Source organism: Mastigoproctus giganteus, chromosome 5, assembly GCF_048544385.1.
Source record: "Mastigoproctus giganteus isolate SK-2022 chromosome 5, ASM4854438v1, whole genome shotgun sequence".
Lineage (NCBI taxonomy): Eukaryota > Metazoa > Arthropoda > Arachnida > Uropygi > Thelyphonidae > Mastigoproctus > Mastigoproctus giganteus.
The window spans coordinates 3,384,832-3,406,600 of NC_143579.1; the positions used below are offsets into that span (position 1 = coordinate 3,384,832).

Below are 21,769 nucleotides of genomic sequence, written 5' to 3' on the forward strand. Positions count from 1 at the left end.
TCACCTTTTTGTTAAAAAAAAAAAAAATTCCTGTACATCGCTGACAGAACCATGTGAATTCTTGCAGCAAGCCCAAAAAGTCCTGTAAATCACTGGCAGAATCCTATGTATATTTCAGCAAGTTCAAAGAGGGTGAATATCTGTTAGATTCTAACTCTTGATTAAGAGGTGAATGCTTTAGTAAAAGTAAAATAAAAGTAAGAAAATACCATTTGAGTTTATAGGAATAAGAATGTTTCAAAAACAGCTAATGAAGAGGAAAAATCAAACTTCAAAGAACATAAAATTATTTCTTTTAAAGAAATCCATTTCAAACGTAAATCTAACCTTTTCATCATGTAATGCAAGCTGGTGCTCTGCCAACATACGAATTCCAAGTCTTGACGTGAGTGTTCGGTCCAAGAAATTCTGAACAAGTTTATCATCCTTAAATAGAAGAAAATAAATTTCCAACATCATACAATACATCATAAAATCAAAAGTTAACCTGCAGATATTAAAAAGAGATTAAAAAAAATGCATTAAAGCTGATGTTTCAGATTGGCTCTGGATTACTTTTATTTTGACCTGATCATGGAATGACAAAGTGGGCTCCAAAATGCAACTAGAGAATCAATAAGTTTACTGAATTCTATTTAACATTGGGATATATAAATATTTTGCATATTTTGATCATTCAGTTCACAATAAACTAATTACATAAGCAATTATGTATGAGTTTTTATTACTTATTTTTGAATTAAGTTTTGAACCTATATTATGCCTTTCACTTAATATATTAAAAAATCATAGATGGTCCCTTATACTATTTAATTCTGACTGTATAAAATAAGAAATATTATTCTGATTAATTATGAAACAGAGTTATAAATAAAGCATTAAGTCACTTTAATTTAATCTCAATTATTGTTAACAAAGTACTTATAGCAAAAACTGAAAATCCACTGTAATGTTAATACCAGTACTGTAACCAATAACCAAATAACAGTGCATTGTGGTGGCAACCATGTAAATAACATGAATGACAATTTTTTGTTTTCCATCTAAAAGATAACAAAAGTTCATTTTTTTTTTAAACTTGAACACTACAGTATGGCCCAGAATAAAGTATACCAAAATGAAAATAGAGAAGAATTACTTATTTCTGAATTATCTGTTTGTTATTTGGTTTTTAGGAGCATTAGCAACTAATGCCATATTGCGCCGGGATATGTGGTGGTCATTCCCTGACCTTTCCGCATCCTCTGTATTTGGTGGTGACGGGCTCGAACCCCGGTCTAATCAAGAAGTGTGTGCTACGCACTACTGCTCCTTCCCACCTGGCTACAGAGGCGCCCTCTGAATTATCTGAAGTCAACACATTACATTACAAATTTCTAACAAATGCATGTTGTGAATATGCACCATTACACTTCAAACAGGTTTCATATCAATGTTAGAGGTTAAAACAAGCATTTTATTAATTCAATTCTATGAAACTTGTCTAGAACACAGGTATGATATGGTCTTTCAACTGTATAATGTTACAAAGTGCTGAATGTCTATAAACACATTCCATCAATATGCCCACAAAAACAGATGAAAGTTTTCATGGGCATGCTATTTGGGGATGAGAGTTCAAGCAAAAATCAGAGGAAATGGATGGTCTTTTCCCAGGATTATGTACTGAAGAAAGAGGTGTTCAAGAGGCATTTCCCTAGCAGTGTATGAATAGCGCTATCTTGTTAGAACTACTGTACATGGGAAGGCACAGTTCTAGTTTAGCAAAACTTTAGCAGGCCTTGGGTGCAAGATAATCAGCTGGTAGTATCTTTCTTGGTTCACAGTAAGATACTTCCCTGTTCATCTTCCAGAAAATAAGATCTGATGAGGCCATGAAATGAAATGGCACACTCAAGCCAGCTACTTTGTTGTTGGAGAGAATGCATAACCCTCAAATAGTCTTTGAAATCAGAGAAACTGTGTTGTTTGCTTGTTTACAAAACTGCCCCTCACCAGTAAACTAAACTGGAGAAAAATGTACAAATCTGTAGGAGTATATGGGAACAAGATTATAGGTGTCGCCGTACATTTTCCAGTTACTGCAAACAGATAAGTATTCTGGAAATGAAATTTTTACCGTATTCTTGATTAATTAATGTATTATATTCTGTTTTTCAAAGATAATAAATAGGCTTAATAGTATTCGATAGCTTATTTTTTTAAAATTTAATAGTGATTTTTGTACGACGCATTAATCAACCACTACTGTATCAGCATTTGCAAATAGCATTAGAACATAACCGGTCGTGCAGAAGAATAGTAAGCTTTTAATTGTGATTAAGTAGTTTGAAAGGTTTAAATCACTTGTAGAGCATATATCTTTTGTACTTAGCTAAGGATATGACTAAGAATATAATAAGACTATAGCTAAGGATATAACATTGTGATCATTACGGTATAATGTAACTTGATAGCATAAGAATATGCAAAGTAAAAGCAAAGTAAAAGCAAAATTTGAAGTAAAACCCTTGAAGTAAAAGCAAAATTTGCATTAGCAAAGGCACATGAGGCAAGAAAGCAAGCTTATATATAATCAGCCAAATTAAAAAAAAAAAAAAAACCCTTATTGCACCCACCCACTCACTCCAAATGTTTGTCAAGTTCTGCCTTGAATCTATTTAAGCTATCAACTTCTACAACGATAGATGGAAGTTTGTTCCCGCAATCAACCACCCGCTGGCTAAAGGCAAATTTCCTCACATCTATCCTACAACTGTCTTTCCTCAATTTGAATTTATGCCCTCTCGGGAGATTATTCTGATCAAAATGCCTCTTGAACAGATCTTTCTTCAGTACATAATCCTGGGAAAAGACCATCCATTTCCTCTGATTTTTGCTTGAACTTTCATCCCCGAATAGCATGCCCACGAAAACTTTCATCTGTTTTCGTGGGCATAAGAATCCCATCAGCATTGAGCATGCTGTAACCATTCAAGGCTTTATACACCTCAATCAGATCACATCACAGGTGCCTAGTCTCCACAACTGTAATTTGCAAAACTTAAGCCTTTCTTCATAAGAGCAACATTTTCTTCCATTCACTAATCTTGTTGCCCTTCTCTGTACTCATTCCAACAGCTCTACATCCTTCTTAAAACGAGGCCTCCAGACCTGTATACAGAACTCAAGGTGAGGCCTGACCTTTGCCTTATACAAGGAGATAATCACCTCCTTATCCCTGCTAGAAAAATTCCTGTATATCATTCACAAGACACCATCAGCTACTCTTGCAGCCCGTCTGCACTGCTCAGAGAACTTCATATCTGCCTGCACAATTACCCCCATGTCCTTTTCATTCTCTACCACTGTCAGGGTAGTACCACAGAGTTGATACATTGCTCTGGGATTAGTTTCCCATATGTAGTACTTTACATTTGTCAATGTTAAACTTCATTTGCCACCTCTCAGCCCATCTGCTCAACCTTTCCAGATCCTGTTGTAGCAATATAGCGTCAGTAGTGTCCTTAACAACCCTGCCAACCTTTGTGTCGTCCGCAAACTTGGACATTAAGCTTGATATACCATCATCAATATCATTTATAAATACAGAAAACAACAATGGACCCAACACTGAATCCTGAGGAACTCCACTAATAACATTAGTCCACGAAGAGCAGTGTCCATTGATTACCACTCTGTCTTCTCCCCCTCAACCATCCCTTTATCCCTAGCAGCTATTTGCCTCCAATGCCACACTGCTCCAATTTGTGCAGCAGTCTTCCATGTGCAACAGTATCAAAAGCCTTTCTAAGATCCAAATATATAATATCAAAGTTATTCTCTACATCCAGTTCTTTTGTGACTGCATCATAGTATCCAATCAAATTGGTCAGGCAAGACCATGGTTTTCCCTTAACAAAACCATGCTGTGTCTGAGATATAATTGAAGTGTTGTCTAGATGATCCTGCAGTCCTTCTTTAACCAGTGCCTCCATTAAATTTCCTGGAACAGAAGTTAAACTCACAGGTTTATAATTACTTGTGTTGGCCTTTGATCCTCCTTTGTGAATTGGGGTCACATTTGAACTTCTCCAGTTTATGGGTATCTCCCCTGAGTTCAAAGAAGCTCTCATAATTATGACTAAGGGTTTGCTTACTTCCTTTTCTGCCTCCTTTAATATAACTGGATAGATCCCATCTATCCCAGGTGCCTTTTTTATGTTTATCCTTAACAATTTCTCCTCCACATTTTTAATATTTGCCATGGCAATCTTACATAAACTATTACATTGTCAGCGATACTCCTGGTAAATTATGGGGCCTCTGCAGGGCGTCGTGATGCACAGTTGAGAACTGCTAGCGTAGGGCATAACATAAGAACTAGATAACTTAACACATATCACTGCATTAGTTTAGTGTAGTACTGTTAATTAAATTTATTAAACTTAATAATTTTTAATGTTAATCAATTAAATAGTATTTAAATGGAAATCATGCCAAAAACTAGAGCAGCAAAGCAATGTACATACATACAGTAGGGAGAGTGCTCTGGCTTAGGGGAAAAACGAATGGGGTGCAACTTGTGAAATGTTTGTGGAACTTTCTGGAACAGAACATGATCTAGCTAAGGAAGATGTCTTTGTGTGTGCTAGGTGTAGAGAGTGTCAAGAAATTAGGTGCAAACTCACGGTTCTGATCGGCATCTATGAGAGTTTGAAAAGTAGGGTAAATGCAATCAAAATAATTAAAATGGGGGCCCATCAAGCTCTCAGCAGCCTAACTCAACAGCAGAGCTCACTCTTGTGCATCAGGCAAAACAGTGGCAATCTTCAGAGAAGAATGTGCTACTCCCAGAGGAGTTAGTTATTGCTGGTGACTCTATTGTTAGGGAGACAGGAAATATATTGTGCAAAAAGGATAGGTGGAAAAGGACCAGGGTATCTCTGCCAGCAGTAAAAGATGATGATGTTGTAGAGCAGATATCTTTTAAGGGCACAAGTGGTGATATTGTACACATTGGCATGACATTAAGAGTAGGAGATCTGTAGCTTTACTTAACAAGTAGAGGTCAATGTTGAAAATAAGTTGCAAGTTAAGGTTAAATTTGAAAGTGCCTGCAATTCTGCCCAGACATGATAGGAGGGAGTATATGATGAGAGCCTTGTCAATCAATTCAGCCCTGAAGGGATTGTGCAAGGCTCATGGGGTAGAATTTTTCTGAGCTGCTCTCTGCTTTTTAACAGGAGACTGTTTCTACAGGTATGGGATAAACTTAAATAGAGAGCGTGCAAGAATATTTGCTGATGCTAAGGAGGCAGTTTTAGGTAGGTCAGAAAACTGGTAGGTTAGGGGGATTCGCAGACTAATAGATTAATAGTAGCCACAGGCAGAGGTGAAAGTGATTAATTAGTTAGTTAGTTAGTTATTTGGTTTTTAGGAGCATTAGCAACTAAGGCCATATTGCTCTGGGAATATGCGGTGGTCATTTCCTGACCTTTCCGCATCCTCCGTATTTGGTGGTAATGGGCTCGAACCCCGGTCTAATCAAGAAGCGTGTGCTATGCACTGCTGCTCCTTCACACCTGGCTATGGAGGTGCCCTTGAAAGTGACTCTTGCACTGCTTCTATTAGAATCAGCAGCAGCCTGGAAAGCAAGGTGCAGGGGATTTCAAGGGCTGCTGGATGTCACATCATGGAACAAGTAAATATATGGGCTGCATTAAGAGTAAGTAGGAGTAAGAACAGGGGCAGGTATACACCAATGCTAGGAGTTTAGTAAAGAAATTTGATGAATTTGAGGTGCTGGTAAAGACATCAAAGATAGATATTGTTGGGATTTCAGCAGCATGGTGTCACACAGACATGAGGAATGCAGAATTGGAATTAGGGAGTACAATGTGCACAGAAAGGATAGAAAAGGGGAAGGAGTTATGCATTTGTTAGGAAACACAAAATCTGAGGAGGTGTATCCAGCTGATGTGGGTGGACAGTGTAATGTTAAGTCACTTTGGTGTGACATAAGCACTGGGAAAGCAAAATTGAGAGTGGGAGTGTGTTATAAGCCTAATCACTCTGATGAGTACAATACACAACTGTACAGAGAAATAGAGTGGGCTAGTAATGCAGAATATCTTAAGATGAAATATTTTAACTTCCAGATAATCACTGGAACACTAGCAAGGCTTTTGTGGATTTATTGGATGATTGTTTCCATAGCAGCATGTTTGAGAGGCAACTACAGGGAGTAGTTGCCTCTCAAATATCTGCCTTTTCATCTAATTATCAGCAGCGATTCTTCATCATTAAGAATCTACAGATAAAGGAAAATTTAGATGGCAGTGATCATAGTGCATTGATGTGAGATATATTCAAAGATGAAACTTCCCTTGGGGGTAAAGAGAAGGATATTTGCTTTGCAAAGGCAACTACAGTGGTCTCAAACAGATTTTAAATTCTATACAGTGGGACCAGCTAATGGCATTACCAACAGCAATTGATAAATGGAAAGCATTCAAGGAATTAATTTTGGAAACTACAAACTTTTCATACCAATTAAGAAATATGTCCAAGGTTTAGCACAGGCATATGATGCAAGAAAGCAAGCTTATACAGATCAGCCAAAAAAAAAAAAAAAACCCTTTTCCATTTCACCCATCCATTCGTTCCAAATATTTGTCTAGTTCTGCCTTGAATTTATTTAAGCTGTCAACTTCTACAATGACAAATGGAAGTTTTTCAACAAATAAATCACCAGCTGGATAAAGGCAAATTTCTGCACATCTGTTCTACAATTGTCTTTCCTCAATTTCAATTTATATCCCCTCATGTGATTAATCTGAGCAAGAGGAAGAGGAAACCCATCAGCATTGAGCTTGCTCACACCATTCAAGGCCTTATGCACTTTGATCAGATCACCTCGCAGGTGCCTGGTCTCGAGACACTAATTTGCAAAACTTAACATTAGCATTTGTAGAGGTATATGATAGAAGAAGGCAACCTTATGAAGCATCAGCCAAAAAAAAAAAAAAAAGCAGCTCCCATTTTACCCCTCCATACGTTCAATTAAATTTATTTAGACTATTGCTTCCACAACAAAATATGGAAGTCTTTTCCACCAATCAACTGCTCGCTGGCTTAAGGCAAATTTCTGCACATCTATTCTACAACTATTTTCCTTCAATTTGAAACTGCACCCCCTCAGGTTCATAGTCTGAGCAAGATGAAGAATCCCATCAGCATTCAGCTTGCTCAACCCATTCAAGGCCTTATACACCTCAATCAGATCACCCCACAGTGCTTAATCTCCAGGCACTACAATTTGCAGAACTTAAGCTTTTCTTGGTAAGAACACCCCTTGGTTCCCCTCCCCAATCTTGTTACTCTTCTTTGTACTCGTTCTAGCAACTCTACATCCTTCCTAAAATGAGGCCTCTGGACCTGTAAGCAGTACTCTGGGTGTGGCCTGACCACTGCCTTGTATAACGGGATAATCACCTCCCTGTCCCTGCTAGCAAAATTCCTATATATCATTGACAAGACTCCATGACCTGCCCAGGCAGCCCATCTGCACTGCTCAGAAAACTTCAATATTTGACTGCACAATTACCTCCAGGTCTTTTTCACTTTCCACTTCCCTGAGTGTAGTACCACACAGTTCATACGTTTCTCTTTGGTTATCGCTACCCATATGCAGTACTTTGCATTTGTTAATGTTAAACTTCAGTTGCCACTTCTCAGCAAATTTCCCAACTTATCCAGTTGGAGTAGCACACTGTCTTTACTGTCGTTAAACAACCATGCCAACCTTTGTATCATCTGCAAACTTATTAATGATATTGATATACCTTCATCAATATCATTAATAAATATACAAAACAACAATGGGCCCAACACCGAACCCTTAGGAACTTCACTAACAACATTTGTCCATGAAGAGCAGTGTCCATTGATTACCACTCTCTGTCTTCTCCCACTCAACCATCCCTTTATCCATTGTAGCAACTTACCCTTAATGCCGTACCTCTCCAATTTGTACAGCAGTCTTCCATGGGCAACAGTATCAAAAGCATTCCTGAAATCCAAGTATAGGTTATCAAAATAACTTTAGGTATTCAGTTCCTTTGTGACCACATCATAGTATCCAATCAAGTTGATCAGACAAGACCTCCCTTTAACAAACCCATGCTGTGTCTCAACCTACATTGCATTTGTTAATGTTAAACTTCAGTTGCCACTTCTCAGCAAATTTCCCAACTTATCTAGATCCAGTTGGAGTAGCACACTGTCTTTACTGTCGTTAAACAACCATGCCAACTTTTGTATCATCTGCAAACTTATTAATGATATTGATATACCTTCATCAATATCATTAATAAATATACAAAACAAAACAAAATAATGGAATCACTGGTTAAAGAAGCCTGCAAGGCTTCTTTAACGAGTGATTCCATTATTTTCTGTAGAATGCAAGTTAAACTAACAGGTCTGTAGTTACTTGTACCACCTTTTGAATCCCCCTTTGTGAATTGGTGATACATTTGCACCTCCAGTCCATGGGGACCTCCCCTGAGCAGGTCTCATAATTATGGCTAAGGGTTTGCTTACTTCCTTTGCTGTCTCCTTTAATATAACTGGATTGATCCTGTCCACCCCAGGTGCCTTCCTTATATTTAACTTCAACAATTTGTTCTCAGTTATTACAAAATCACTTAGCTCCCTGTCAGCGTTTGATAAACTTCTGGCACTCCCCTCATTGAATAACTCCTCATATGTGAATGTAAACTACTCATGCAGTTTGTTAGCTACCTGAGCATGATCATAGTCAACCAATCTGATTCATCCCTTTCCTTCTAGAGTTTACATAAGTAAAGAACTCTTTGCTATTTTTATTTGCATCATTTGCCAAAGATTTCTCATAATCTGCCTAACCCCCTTTGTGACTTGATTACAGACTAGTTTATACCTGCTATAGGCTTCTGTGTCACCTGATACTTTATATGCATCCCATACATTCTTCTTCTCTGCCACGAGCCTCATTAATTCATCTGACATCCATTTAGGCCTAAACCTTGAACAGTATTTCTTAGTTGGAATGAAAAGACTAGTAGCCTCCAAAATTAAGTCCCTGAAGGCTTCCCATCTAGAATTCAATACTGGTGACATCATCAGTTGATCCCACTGAACAGAATTTAAAAACGTTCTGAGACCACGTAGCCACCTTTATGAAAGCAAAAGCTCTTCCCTTTAGCCTTGATGGTAGTTACATCCCACATCAGTACATTGTGATCATTGTCACCTATTTGTTCCCCTTTTATCTGCAAATTCTTAATGAATGAATAATCACTGGCTGCCTCTCGAACATGTTGCTATAGAAAACATGTCATCCAATAAATCCATAAAAGTCTTGCTAGTGTGCAAGTGACCAATCCACAAGTTCCAGTCAATACCTGGAAGGTTAAAATCCCCCATTATAAGACATTCTGATTTACTGGCCCACTCTATTTCTCTGCACAATTGCTCATTATACTCATTAGATTCATTAGACCTATAACACACATCTGCTCTCATTTTTTCTTTGCCAGTGCTTATTTCACACCAAACAGACCCAACACTGCATTATTCACCAACATCAATTGGATGCACTTCCTTAGATTTTATGTGTTTCTTAACTAACAGCATAACCCCTCCTCCCTTCCTGTCTATTCTTCCTGTACGCATTGTACTCCCCAAATTCCAATTCTGCACTGCTTATATCTGTGTGAAACCTTGTCTCTGATAACCCAACAACATCTGCCTTTGATGTATTGATTAGCAATTCAAGCTCATCAAATTTATTAACTATACTCCTAGCATTGGTATAAATGCAAGTATACACGCAAACGTTAAGCCTTTCTTCGTAAGAGTAATCCTGTGTTCCATTCACTAATCTTGTTGCCCTTCTCTTTACTCATTCCAGCAGCTCTACATCCTTTTTAAACTGTGGCCTCCAGACCTGTATACAGTACTCAAGGTGTTACCTGACAATTGCCTTATACAAGGAGTTAATCACATCCATTTCCCTGCTAGAAAAAGTCACAGGTCTGTAATTACTTGTGTCACCCTTCGATCCTTCTTTGTGGATTGGGGTTGCATTTCACATCTGCAGTCCATGGGTACTTTCCCGGAGTCCAAGGAAGCTCTCATAATTATGACTAAGGTTTCCTTACTTCCTTTGCTGCCTCTTTAATATAACTGGATAGATCCCATCCACCCCAAGTGCCTTTCTTATATTTATATTCAACAATTTCTCCTCAACTTTGCTCTGAGTTATTACAAAATCATTTAATTTACTGCCATTTTTAATACACCTCTGGCATCCCTCCCCCCGAATAACTCCTCATGTGTAAATGTAGATGCAAAATATGCATTCAGTTCATTAGCTACCTGAGCAGGATCATCAACAGTTGAACCATCAATATCAAGTACAACAATGATTCATCCCTTTCCTTCTAGAGTTTACATAAGTAAAGAACTCTTTGCATCCTTTGCCAAATATTTCTCGTAATCTGCTCTAGCCTGTCTAACATCCTTTGTGGCCTGATTACAGACCAGCTTATATCTACCTAGGCTTCTGCGTCACCTGGCAATTTATATGTATCCCATGCATTTTTCTTCTCTGCCACATGTCTCATTAGTTCATGTGACATCCGTTTGGGCTTAAACCTTGAACAATATTTCTTGTTATGAAAAGCCTAGTAGCTTCCAAGATAAGTTCATTGAATGCTTCCCATTTTGAATTTGCTGTTGGTAACATCTTCAGTTGGTCCCACTGTATATGTTGTTGTTTGTTGAATTTATTGGTGCAAGGGCTACTAAGGCCATAATGCACCTATTACAATCTTATTTGGTACATGATTGTTATATTAAATAAAAGGATTCAGATCAGATGATATTTGTTTATCATTCTGAGGAAGGTAAAAACATCATTAATATCTTGTCGGTCTCCGAGAATCTGCTGTAAGGTAAGTTTATTAGAGGAAAATAGATGTGAAGAGAAAGCTAGCATTAGCATTAGTACAGGCATATGATGCAAGAAAGCAAGCTTATTCAGCATCAGCCAAAAAAAAAAAAAAAAAAAACACACACAACCACTACTCCCATTTCACTCCTCCGTTCGTTCGAAATACCTGTCCAGCTGAGTCTTAAATTTGTTTAGGCTATCAACTTCAACAACAAGTGATGGAAGTCTATTCCACAAACCAACTGCCCAATGGCTAAAGGCAAATTTCCGCACATCTATCCGACATCCGTCCTTCCTCAATTTGAATTTATGCCCTCTCAGGCGATTATTCTGAGCAAGAGGAAGAATCCCATTGGCATTGAGCATGCTGAAGCCATTCAAAACCTTATACACCTCTATCAGATCACCTCGCCGATGCCTAGTCTCCAGACTCTGTAATTTGCAAAACTTGAGCCTTTCTTCATAAGAGAACCCTTTGTTCCATTCCCTAATCTTGTTGCCCTTCTCTGTACTTGTTCCAGCAGCTCTACATCCTTCTTGAAATGAGGCCTCCAGACCTGTATACAGTACTCAAGGTGTGGCCTGACCTTTAAGGGCACAAAAGGTGATATAGTTGTACACGCTGGCACTAATGATATTAAGAGTAGGAGACCAGCGGAATTACTTAATAAGTACACGTCACTGTTGGAAAAAAGCCGTGAATTAGGGTTGAATTTGAAAGTGTCTGCAATTCTGCCCAGACACGATAGGAGGGAGTATATGATGAGAGCCTTGTCGATCAATTCGGCCCTGGAAAGATTGTGCAAGGCTCAAGGGGTGGAATTTTTTTCAGCCTGGACTGTACTTGTTAACAGGAGAGATTGCTTCTACAGGGATGGGATACACTTAAATAGAAAGGGTGCAACGATATTTGCTGATGCTATCGAGGCAGTGTTAGGTGGGTCGGAAAATGCTAGCTTGGGGGGAGACAAAGACTAATAGATTAACAGTAGCCACTGGCAGAGGTGTTTGTCTTTCTCTCAGATATAATGGGCACTCAATGATCATCGAGTGGTTTACCGTGAGTTGAGTTTGACAGTTGCTGCACAGTGGAGGGTCATCCTGAGTGTGTAAATAACTATGAATTAGGTGGATATGTCCTATTTGCATTCTGGCAAGTACTACTTCTTCCTTTCTATTGCCTCTTAGGCTTGATAGCCACTGATTGTGATCGTTTTTAATTTAAAGAGCTTATTGCTTTTTTCTCCCTGCCAAATGGATAGCCATTTTTTTCTAACAGTGCTATGTATGATGCGTTTTAAATCTGTGTAAGATATCTGATGTTATGTGACTGGTGTTCTTGACTGGCGTTTATTTTGGTACAAATTATGCCATTTTGGGGTGAATAAATACTGCTTTATAGGATGATGTAGGAAACTTCTGATTTTAGCTGCATAACTTAATAATAGAGCATGCCAACGAAGAAATAGAGGTGGTTCATGTGCTTCCGTATACAGACTCTGAACTCTATGTACGAAAAGCTCCCAGTGCAATTCAGAGAGTATTGTGATGTCTGGGTCGAGCCATTTTAATACACTTTCTCTAGCTGAGGCATATGCAGGAGATCCATAGTCTAGTTTGGATGTTATGAGCGACCGGTATAAGTGCAGCAGCATGCACCAATCTGCACCCCATGACATAGCAGAAATTGCCCTGAGGAGATTCAGCTTCTTTAGATAGGTTGTATGAATATGCTTAATATGCTAAGAAACTAAGTTTTTTATCCAGAATTAGTCCAAGAAAGCTAATACTCTGTTGAAAAGTAATTGGATGAGAGTCAAGATGTAAATCGGGATCTGGATGTAAATTCCGTTTACAGCAAAAATGAATTGCTGTTGTTTTTTGTTTTGAAAAGTCTATATCCATTATTTTTGGCCCACTGAACAAGCTTGTTAATGTGCCTTGAAGCTGCCTTTCAATGAAACGCATGTTTTGTGAGTGGCTTGAGATTGCCAGATTGTCGGCATACAGATATGTTTCAACTGTGTCGGGAATACATTTGGTAATCGAATTAATTCTAAGAGAGAAGAGCGTGGCACTAAGCACAGAACCCTTAGGGACCCCCCTCTTCTTGCACAAATGTTTGCGAGAGAGCAGAGTGAAATCGTACCTGAAAGGACCTATTGCTCAAAAAAGTTCTGGATAAATTTTGGAAGATGACCACGAAGACCGGATTCATAAAGATCGTGAAGAATTCCATATCGAGATTGTATCGAAAGCTTTTTAAATGTCAAGACATATCATCACTAGGTGTTCGTTCCTGAGAAATGCATTTCAGATGTTTCCTTCAGCTTTGATCATAAGGTCAAGTGTTGATCTAGTTCTTCGAAATCCATATTGATTTTGACTTAGAATGCATTCAGTCTCTAGGAACCATGTCAATCTGGCATTAATTATTTTTTCTAATGCTTTTCCTATACAACTAGTTAAAGCTATCGGTCGGTAATTTGCTGGATCTGAATGGTCCTTTCCTGGTTTTGGGAAAGTTAATACAATAGAATGACGCAAACTGGTAGGGTAGTAGTCTTCGTCAAAGATTCTATTATACAGTTTTAGCAGAGCAGAAAGGGATCCTTCACTCAAATGATATAACATGGCACAGTACACTCCATCAGGACCAGGAGCACTATTTTTGGATCTTGCAAGTGCGCTACGTAACTCTGCCATGGTAAGGGTACATTATATGGATGCTGTTGTGAAGTACTGAAATTAAGATATTTTTCTGCTCGTACTTTATGTGCCTGGAAACTTGGCTCAAATGCAGTTACAGCTGAGATAGTTTCAAAAGGTTTCACCTAATGTATTAGAAATATCAAGAGGATTGCAGATTTCTTTGCCTTTTAGAAGTATTATTGGAGTGGTTATAGGAGGATATTTTCCATTAATTCTTCGAACTTCAGTCCAAATGGTTCTGATATTTGTGGTTCTGTTTACAGAGGAGGCATATTTGGACCATGTCTCTTTTTTGCTTATTCGTTGTACATGATGGGATTTAGCTCTAGCTTTCTTGAACTGTATGAGATTAGCTGTGGTTGGGTATTTACGAAATAAGTTCCACTATCTATTCTCTTTTTTGGCATTGCTACAGGCTTCATTCCCATATTTTTGGGTGGGAGCGAGTTTTCATGGATGATCTGGGTATACTGGTTTCTGCAACTGCTATCATTTGCTGAGTTATGTAAGTTACGGCAGAGTCAATGGTGAGAGTCTCAATGGTCTGAGTATCTAGATGTGCCAGTTCTTGATATTTCTTCCAGTTAGCTTTGTCGAATTTCCAAACAGGTTTTATTTCAGTTTGAGGAGGAGAGTTAGTCGACAGCGTGCATATTACTGGAAAGTGGTCACTATTTCACGGGTTATCAGTGACCGTCCAATCAATAAGTGGAAGGAGCTTTGGCGAGCATACTGATAGATCAATTGCAGAAGTTGACCTTGAGGAAAGATGCACGTACATGTGGGTCCCATTGTTTAATAATGTTAAGTTGTGCCTTTCAAGAAATTTTTCAATTAACTGACCTCTCTTATCAAGGTGCGAGGCACCCCATAAGGGGTGATGCCCATTCCAGTCACCCAAGATACAGAAAGGTGGTGGTAGCTGGGTAACTAAATCATTCAAATCTGCTAAAATGTAGGAATAATTTGGCAAAAGGTATATGGAAACAACTGTTACCGCTATCTCAACCATAACTCTAGCAACGATTGCTTCTAAAGTTGTTTGCAGTGCAACAGGTCTAAAAAGATTTCTGGAGTTTACTAGCAATGTTACACCTCCATGTGCTGTATTAGAGTCGTTCCTATCCTTTCTAAGCATTATATGATGTTTTATGCTCATAGACATTTTAGGGGTCAGGTTTGTTTCCTGTAGACAAAGAACAGCATGCTTATATTTGGTAATTAAGTCGTAAACATCGTCTAAGTTAGCTCGGAGTCCACGACAATTCCATTGAATGATTCTATGCATTATTGAGGATTATCGGGTGTGTCTGCTTGCTTATGGGATGTGGTTTGTTTGCGCCTGTCTAGTCTTTTTTCCCTTTTTGGGAAATTTGGTCTAGCGACGTCCATGTCCTCCTCTTCTGCATAAAGTTCAAGAGGTGGTTCATCCCGGTGTGAATTTCTATGTCCATGGTATCAGTACTGGATTTTTGATTATTTCTTTCAGAGCTTGTTTGATTAACTGGCTGTTGTACAGAATTTTTATCTGGCAGTTTTGTCAATGGTGTATTTACCAAATGAATTGATTGCTGTTGGGTAAGCTGTTCTTTTAGTGTAAAGAGGACTGACCATGCCCAATCAGAAATTGAGATGCTTGGTGGAACTAAATCTGTTTGTACTGTTATGGATCGTTGCTTTTTTTACAACTGAAGAATAAGATGGCAATTTATTTGAAATTGAAAATGTCTTTTTGCTCCTTGGTATGGCACCATGTGTTCCACTTTGTACTTTTATATATTCTTTTCAGTCTGCCACTGGATGCACTCCTTTGAAAATGCTGAATGATTTCCCTTACAGTTTGGGCAGCTTTGTATTTCAGTGGAGCAGTCTGTGTGAACATGCTCTTTTGAACCACAGGAGGCAGCACAGGTGGTTACACCCCTGCAGACTGCTTGTGAGTGTCCTAATTTTTGGCATTTAAAACACTGGACTGGGTTTGGAATATAAGGTCAAATTTTGCACCTTAAATATCCAGCTTTAACAGTTGTTGGTAAAATTGGTGTTTTAAACGTAAGAATGACCATTCGGGTAGGAGTAAGAACCCCATCTTTCTTAATGACTATCCTTTTGGCATTTATTACATTTTGATCAACTAATTCCTGAACGATCTCCTCCTCAGATACATTAAGGAGATCCAACTCGGCTATTACCCCTTTAGGAGTTTAGGGTGGCATGCGGGGTAACCTTTGTGGGAATTCCACCAAAAGTCAATATTTTTAATAGTTTTTCCGAGTGCTTATTCTCATTCATCTCCACTAGAAGGTCTCCAGATTTTAATCTTTGAACCATTTTTGGTGGGCCCGCTGCATTTTCAAGACATTTCTGTATTAAGAATGGGGAGAGCTTACTCAAAGGATTATTAGTTAAAGAATGCAGTATCAGAAAAAGAGGAGCAGGGGTTTCTGTTCCTTCTTTTTTCTGCCGTTTTGCATTACCTGCATTTAAGTCTTCTCTGCTTGAGAGATCTGGATCATGAGATCCCTAAGTGGCATGTCTATTTATGTCCATCTTTGCTCCTTTTTGCCCCGGGAGAGTGTTTTTCTTCTCCCAGGTTACCAGCCCCCGCCACGTGGAGGCAGGAGGGGTGCGACCAGGTATCCAAGCAGTTTAGAGAGTTAGTTAGGTTAGGTTAGTATGGATTATATAAATATATATACAAGGAAAGAAAGGTGTATTTCCTTTCTGGATTCTACTTCAAAGCTTTTAAGTAAAGAATCACCTATGAAAAACAAGAAGAATAGAGACACTGGAAAATAATATAACTAATCCGGTGAGAAAGAACGCTATGTATCGCACAAAATATCACTTGAGCACTATCGCTTGGCACTTGGGGCCAGTCCCACTATAGAGAATTTAAAAACTGTCTCAGACCACCATAGTCACCTTTAACAAAAGCAAACCCTTCCTTTAACCCCTGATGGTAGTTACCTCTTTGAGTAAATCCCACATCAGCACACGCACACTGTATTACTGCCACCACCTAGTGGTTCCTTTGCAGATTCTTAATACATGAAGAATCACAAAACACAATCTCTCTCCAGGGCCCAACTGATTGACAAGGCTCTCATCATATACTCCCTCCTCTTGTGTCTGGGCAGAATTGCAGACACTTTCAAATTTAATCCTAACTCATGACTTTTTTTTTTCAACATTGACCTGTACTTGTTAAGTAAAATTACGCAGTCTCTATTTCTTAATATCATTAGTGTACAACAATATCAACTTTTGTTCCCTTAAAAGATGATATCTGCTCTACAAAGTCATCAACCTTTGCCCCTGGCAGACATACCATGCTCTTGTTACATCTATTCTGCTTGCACAATGTATTTCCCATTTCCCTGCCAATAGTCACAACTAGTTCCTGTGGGACCAGAACATTCTGTCTTGGGGATTGCTGCTGTGTTGTCTGATGTTCAAGTGAAAGCTGTAGTGTTGATGTGGGCAGCTGAGAGCTTGATAGGCCCCTCAAATTAAATCCTCCGAGTGCAACTACCCTATTCTTCATTCTAAATGGATATCAGATGAACTGAGACTTGAGAAAGAGAAGACAAATGCATGGGATGCATATAAATTATCAGGTAGTAGTAGTAGTGGCATGTGATGCAAGAAAGCAAATGTATGAGCTTATGCAGCATCAGCCAAAAAAAAAAAAATCACACCATTCCCTCCAAATGCCTGTCCAGTTCCTCCTTAAATTTATTCAACCTATCAACTTCCACAACGACAGATGGAAGTTTGTTCCAGCAATTAACCACCCGCTGGCTAAAGGCAAATTTCCGCACATCTATTCTACATCTGTCTTTTCTTAATTTGAATTTATGCCCCCTTAGGTTCGTAATCTGAACAAGTGGAAGGATCCCATCAGAATTCAGCGTGCTCAACCCATTCAAGGCCTTATATACCTCAATCAGATCACTGCGCAGGTGCCTAGTCTCCAGCCACTGCAATTTGCAGAACTTAAGCCTCTCTTGGTAAGAGGATTCCTTCATTCCCCTCACCAATCTTGTTGCCCTTCTCTGTACACACTCAAGTAAATCTACATCCTTCCTAAAATGAGGCCTCCAGACCTGTACGCAGTGCTCAAGGCATGGCCTGACCATTGCCTTATACAGAGGGATAATCACCTCCTTTTCCCTGCTAGCAAAATTCCTATATATCATTGACAAAACCCCATGACCTGCCCTGGCAGCCTGTCTACATTGCTCAGAGAACTTCATATCTGACTGCACAATTACTCCCAGGTCTTTTTCATTTTCTACCACCTTAAGTGTAGTACCACACAGTTGGTACGTTTCTCTGGAGTTATTTCTACCCATATGCAGTATTTTGCATTTGTCAAGGTTAAACTTCAGTTGCCACTTCTTAGCCCATCTGCCCAAATTATCTAGATCCTGTTGCAGTAGCACACTGCCATTACTGTCATTAACAACCCTGCCAACCTTTGTATCATCTGCAAACTTCGACATTAGACCTGATATACCTTCATCAATATCAAAGATAAATATACAAAACAACAGTGGACCTAACACCAAACCCTGTGGGACTCCACTAATAACTTTAGTCCAAGAAGAGCAGCACCCATTGATTACCACCCTCTGTCTTCTCTCACTTAACCATCCTTTTATCCATTGTAGCAACTTACCCTTAATACCATTCTGCTCGAATTTGTACAATAGTCTTCCATGCGCAACAGTGTCAAAAGCTTTCCTGAAATCCAAATATATGATATCAAAATTATTTTTTGCATCCAGTTCCTTTGTAACCACATCATAATATCCTATCAAATTTGTCAGACAAGACTTTCCCTTAACAAACCCATGCTGTGTCTGAATTATTGCTGCAGTCTTGTCTAGATAATCCTGCAATGCACCTTTAACCAGCGACTCCATTATTTTAACCGGAACAGAAGTTAAACTAACTGGTCTGTAATTACTCGTGTCACCCTTCGATCCCCCTTTGTGAATTGGGGATACATTTGCACATCTCCAGTCCGCGGGAACCTCCCCTGAGTCCAAGGATGCTCTCATAATTATGGCTAAGGCTTTGCTTAGTTGCTTTGCCGCCTCCTTTAATATAACTGGATAGATTCCATCCACCCCAGGTGCTTTTCTTACGTTTAACTTCAACAATTTCTCTTCCACTTTGCTCTCAGTTATTACAAGATCATTAAGCACCCCTGCTACAATTGATAACCTTCTGCCATTTTCAAACCTTAATAACTCCTCATGTGTGAATGTAGATGCAAAATACTCATTCAGTTTGTTTGCTATCTGAGCAGGATCATCAACGGTTGAACCATCGATGTCATATGGACCAATCAGATTCATTCCCTTCCTTTTAGAGTTTATATAAGTAAAGAAATCCTTGCTGTTCTTAGCATCTTTTGCCAAGGATTTCTCGTAATCTGCCTTTGCCTGCCGAACCTCCTTTGTGACCTGATTACAGATTAACTTATATCTGCCATAGGCTTCTGAGTCCTTGATAATTTATATGCATCCCATGCACTTTTCTTCTCTGTTACGAGTCTCATTAGCTCATCCGACAACCATTTAGGCCTAAAACCTTGAACAATATTTCTTAATAGGTATGAAACTTTTAGTAGCTTCCACGATTAATTCCTTGAATGCTTCCCACTTAGAATTTACTGTTGGTAACATCGTCAGTTGATCCCACTGTACAGAATTTAAAAACTGTCAGAGATCACTGTACTCGCCTTCACGGAAGCAAAAACCCTTTCCTTTACCCCTGATGGTAATTAAATCTTTAAGTAAATCCCACGTCAGTACACTGTGATCACTGCTACCTAGTGGTTCTTTTATCTGCAAATTCCTAATACATGAATGATCACTGCTGATAACCAGATCAAGAGTATTACTTTCTCTGGCTGCCTCTCGAACACGCTGCTGCAGAAAACAATCATCCAATAAATCCACAAAAGTCTGACTAGTGTGTGAGTGCCCAACCCACAAGTTCCAGTCAATATCTGGGAAGTTAAAATCCCCTATTATAAGACATTCCGATTTACTAGCCCACTATTTCTCTGTACAATTGTTCATTGTACTCATTCGAGTCATTAGGCCTATAACACACTCCTACTCTAATTTTTGCTTTCACAGTGTTTATGTCACACCAAACTGACTCAACAGTGCACTGTTCATCTTTATCAACTGGATGCACTTCTTTTGATTTTATGTTTTTCTTTATTAACAGCATAACACCTCCCTTCCTATCCTGTCTATCCTTTCTGTACACATTGTACTCCCCAAATTCCAGTTCGGCATTCCTTATATCTGTGTGACACCACGTCTCTGATATCCCAACAATATCCGCCTTTGATGTCTTGACCAACACTTCAAATTCATCAAATTTATTTACTATACTTCTAGCATTGGTATACATGCAAGTATACATGCACCTATTCCTATTCCCAGCCACTCTAACACATCCCATATACCCACCTGTTTCACAATGACTGACATCCGTCCCTGAAACCCCCAACACCACTTGCTCCAGGTCGCTACTTATTCTAATAGAAGTTGTGCAAGAATCACCTTCACCTCTGCCTACGGCTACTGTTAAACAATTAGTCCTTGTATCCCCCCAAGCTATCAGTTTTCCAACCCACCTATCACTGCCTCAATAGCATCAGAAAATATTCTTGCACCCTTTCTATTTAAGTGTATCCCATCCCTGTAGAAGCAATCTCTCCTGTTAACAAGTACAGTCCAGGCTGAAAAAAATTCTACCCCTTGAGCCTTGCACAATCTTTCCAAGTCCGAATTGATCGACAAGGCTCTCATCATATACTCCCTCCTATCGTGTCTGGGCAGAATTGCAGACACTTTGAAATTCAACCCTAATTCATATCTTTTTTTCATCAGTGACCTGTACTTGTTAAGTAATTCTGCCGGTCTCCTACTCTTAATATCATTAGTGCCAACGTGTACAACTATATCACCTTTTGTGCCCTTAAAAGATGATATCTGCTCTACGTCATCAACCTTTGCCCCTGGCAGACATACCCTGGTCCTGTTCCATCTATCATTTCTACAAAGGATGTTTCTCGTTTCCCTGACAATAGAGTCACCAACAACTACTAGTTCCTGAGGGACCAGTGCAATCTGCCTTGGGGGTTGCTGCTGTGTTGCGTGATGAACAAGTGCAAGCTCTGGCGTTGATGTGGACAGCTGAGAGCCTGATGGGCCCCTCAATTTAGATCTTTCAAGGGCATCCACCCTGTCCTTCAAACTCTCATATAGGCCCATAACAACACTGAGTTGTCACCTGATTTCCTTACACTCCTTACATCACGCACACACAAAGTCATCCCCCATGGCAATATCATGTTCCGTTCCAGATAGTTCGGCAAACATTTCACAAGTTGCACGTTTTTTAAGGCTGTGATGCGTTGGAGAATCGCCCCCTCAGTTCTCCCCCGAGTGACAGCACTCCTGCCACTTTGTGCCCGTTGCTTTGCTGCTCTAGTTTGGGGCATGATATTTTAAATTAATAAGATCAATAAATTAAATTAAATGTCAATACTACGCTATCTAATAGAAACAGTGAAGCGTATTACTGTTTCTATAATTATACGTTAGAGCTACCTAACTACCTTGATTAAAAATTTGAATTCCCGATCACTGCAATATTCGAATGAAATAACGGTTTTATAAAGTATTACGTATATCTACAAAAACTGTTTATACAAATAAAAATAAAAATAACCAGCGTAATTAGAATTATAAGACAACGTATTAAGTACAAAATAAAATAACAATTATGTAAATAATAAGCAAAAACTTATCGTTTTTTTCGGAGCCTGTAACTCGCAGCTGTATTTTCTAAAGAGGTGACACAGAAGACTATGGCAGATATAAACTAATCTGTAATTAAGTCACAAAGGAGGTGGAGGTTAGACAGGTGAAGGAAGATTACAAGAATTCTTCAGCAAAAGATGCAAAGAGAAACAGCAAAGATCTCTGTACTTATGTAAACTCTAGAAGGAAGGGAATGAATCAGATTGATACACTTGAT

The 21,769-nt window shown here is 38.9% G+C and overlaps 1 protein-coding gene across 1 annotated transcript in view; it reads right to left on the reverse strand.

The window, feature by feature from the left end:
- Positions 1-21,769, reverse strand: part of LOC150085132 (branched-chain alpha-ketoacid dehydrogenase kinase-like) — a 275,984-nt gene that overhangs the window by 96,318 nt on the left and 157,897 nt on the right. Inside the window, exon 7 of the mRNA XM_090373887.1 lies at positions 328-426. Coding sequence (XP_090230013.1) covers positions 328-426 — 99 coding nt within the window. The remainder of the gene's footprint in view (positions 1-327; positions 427-21,769) is intronic.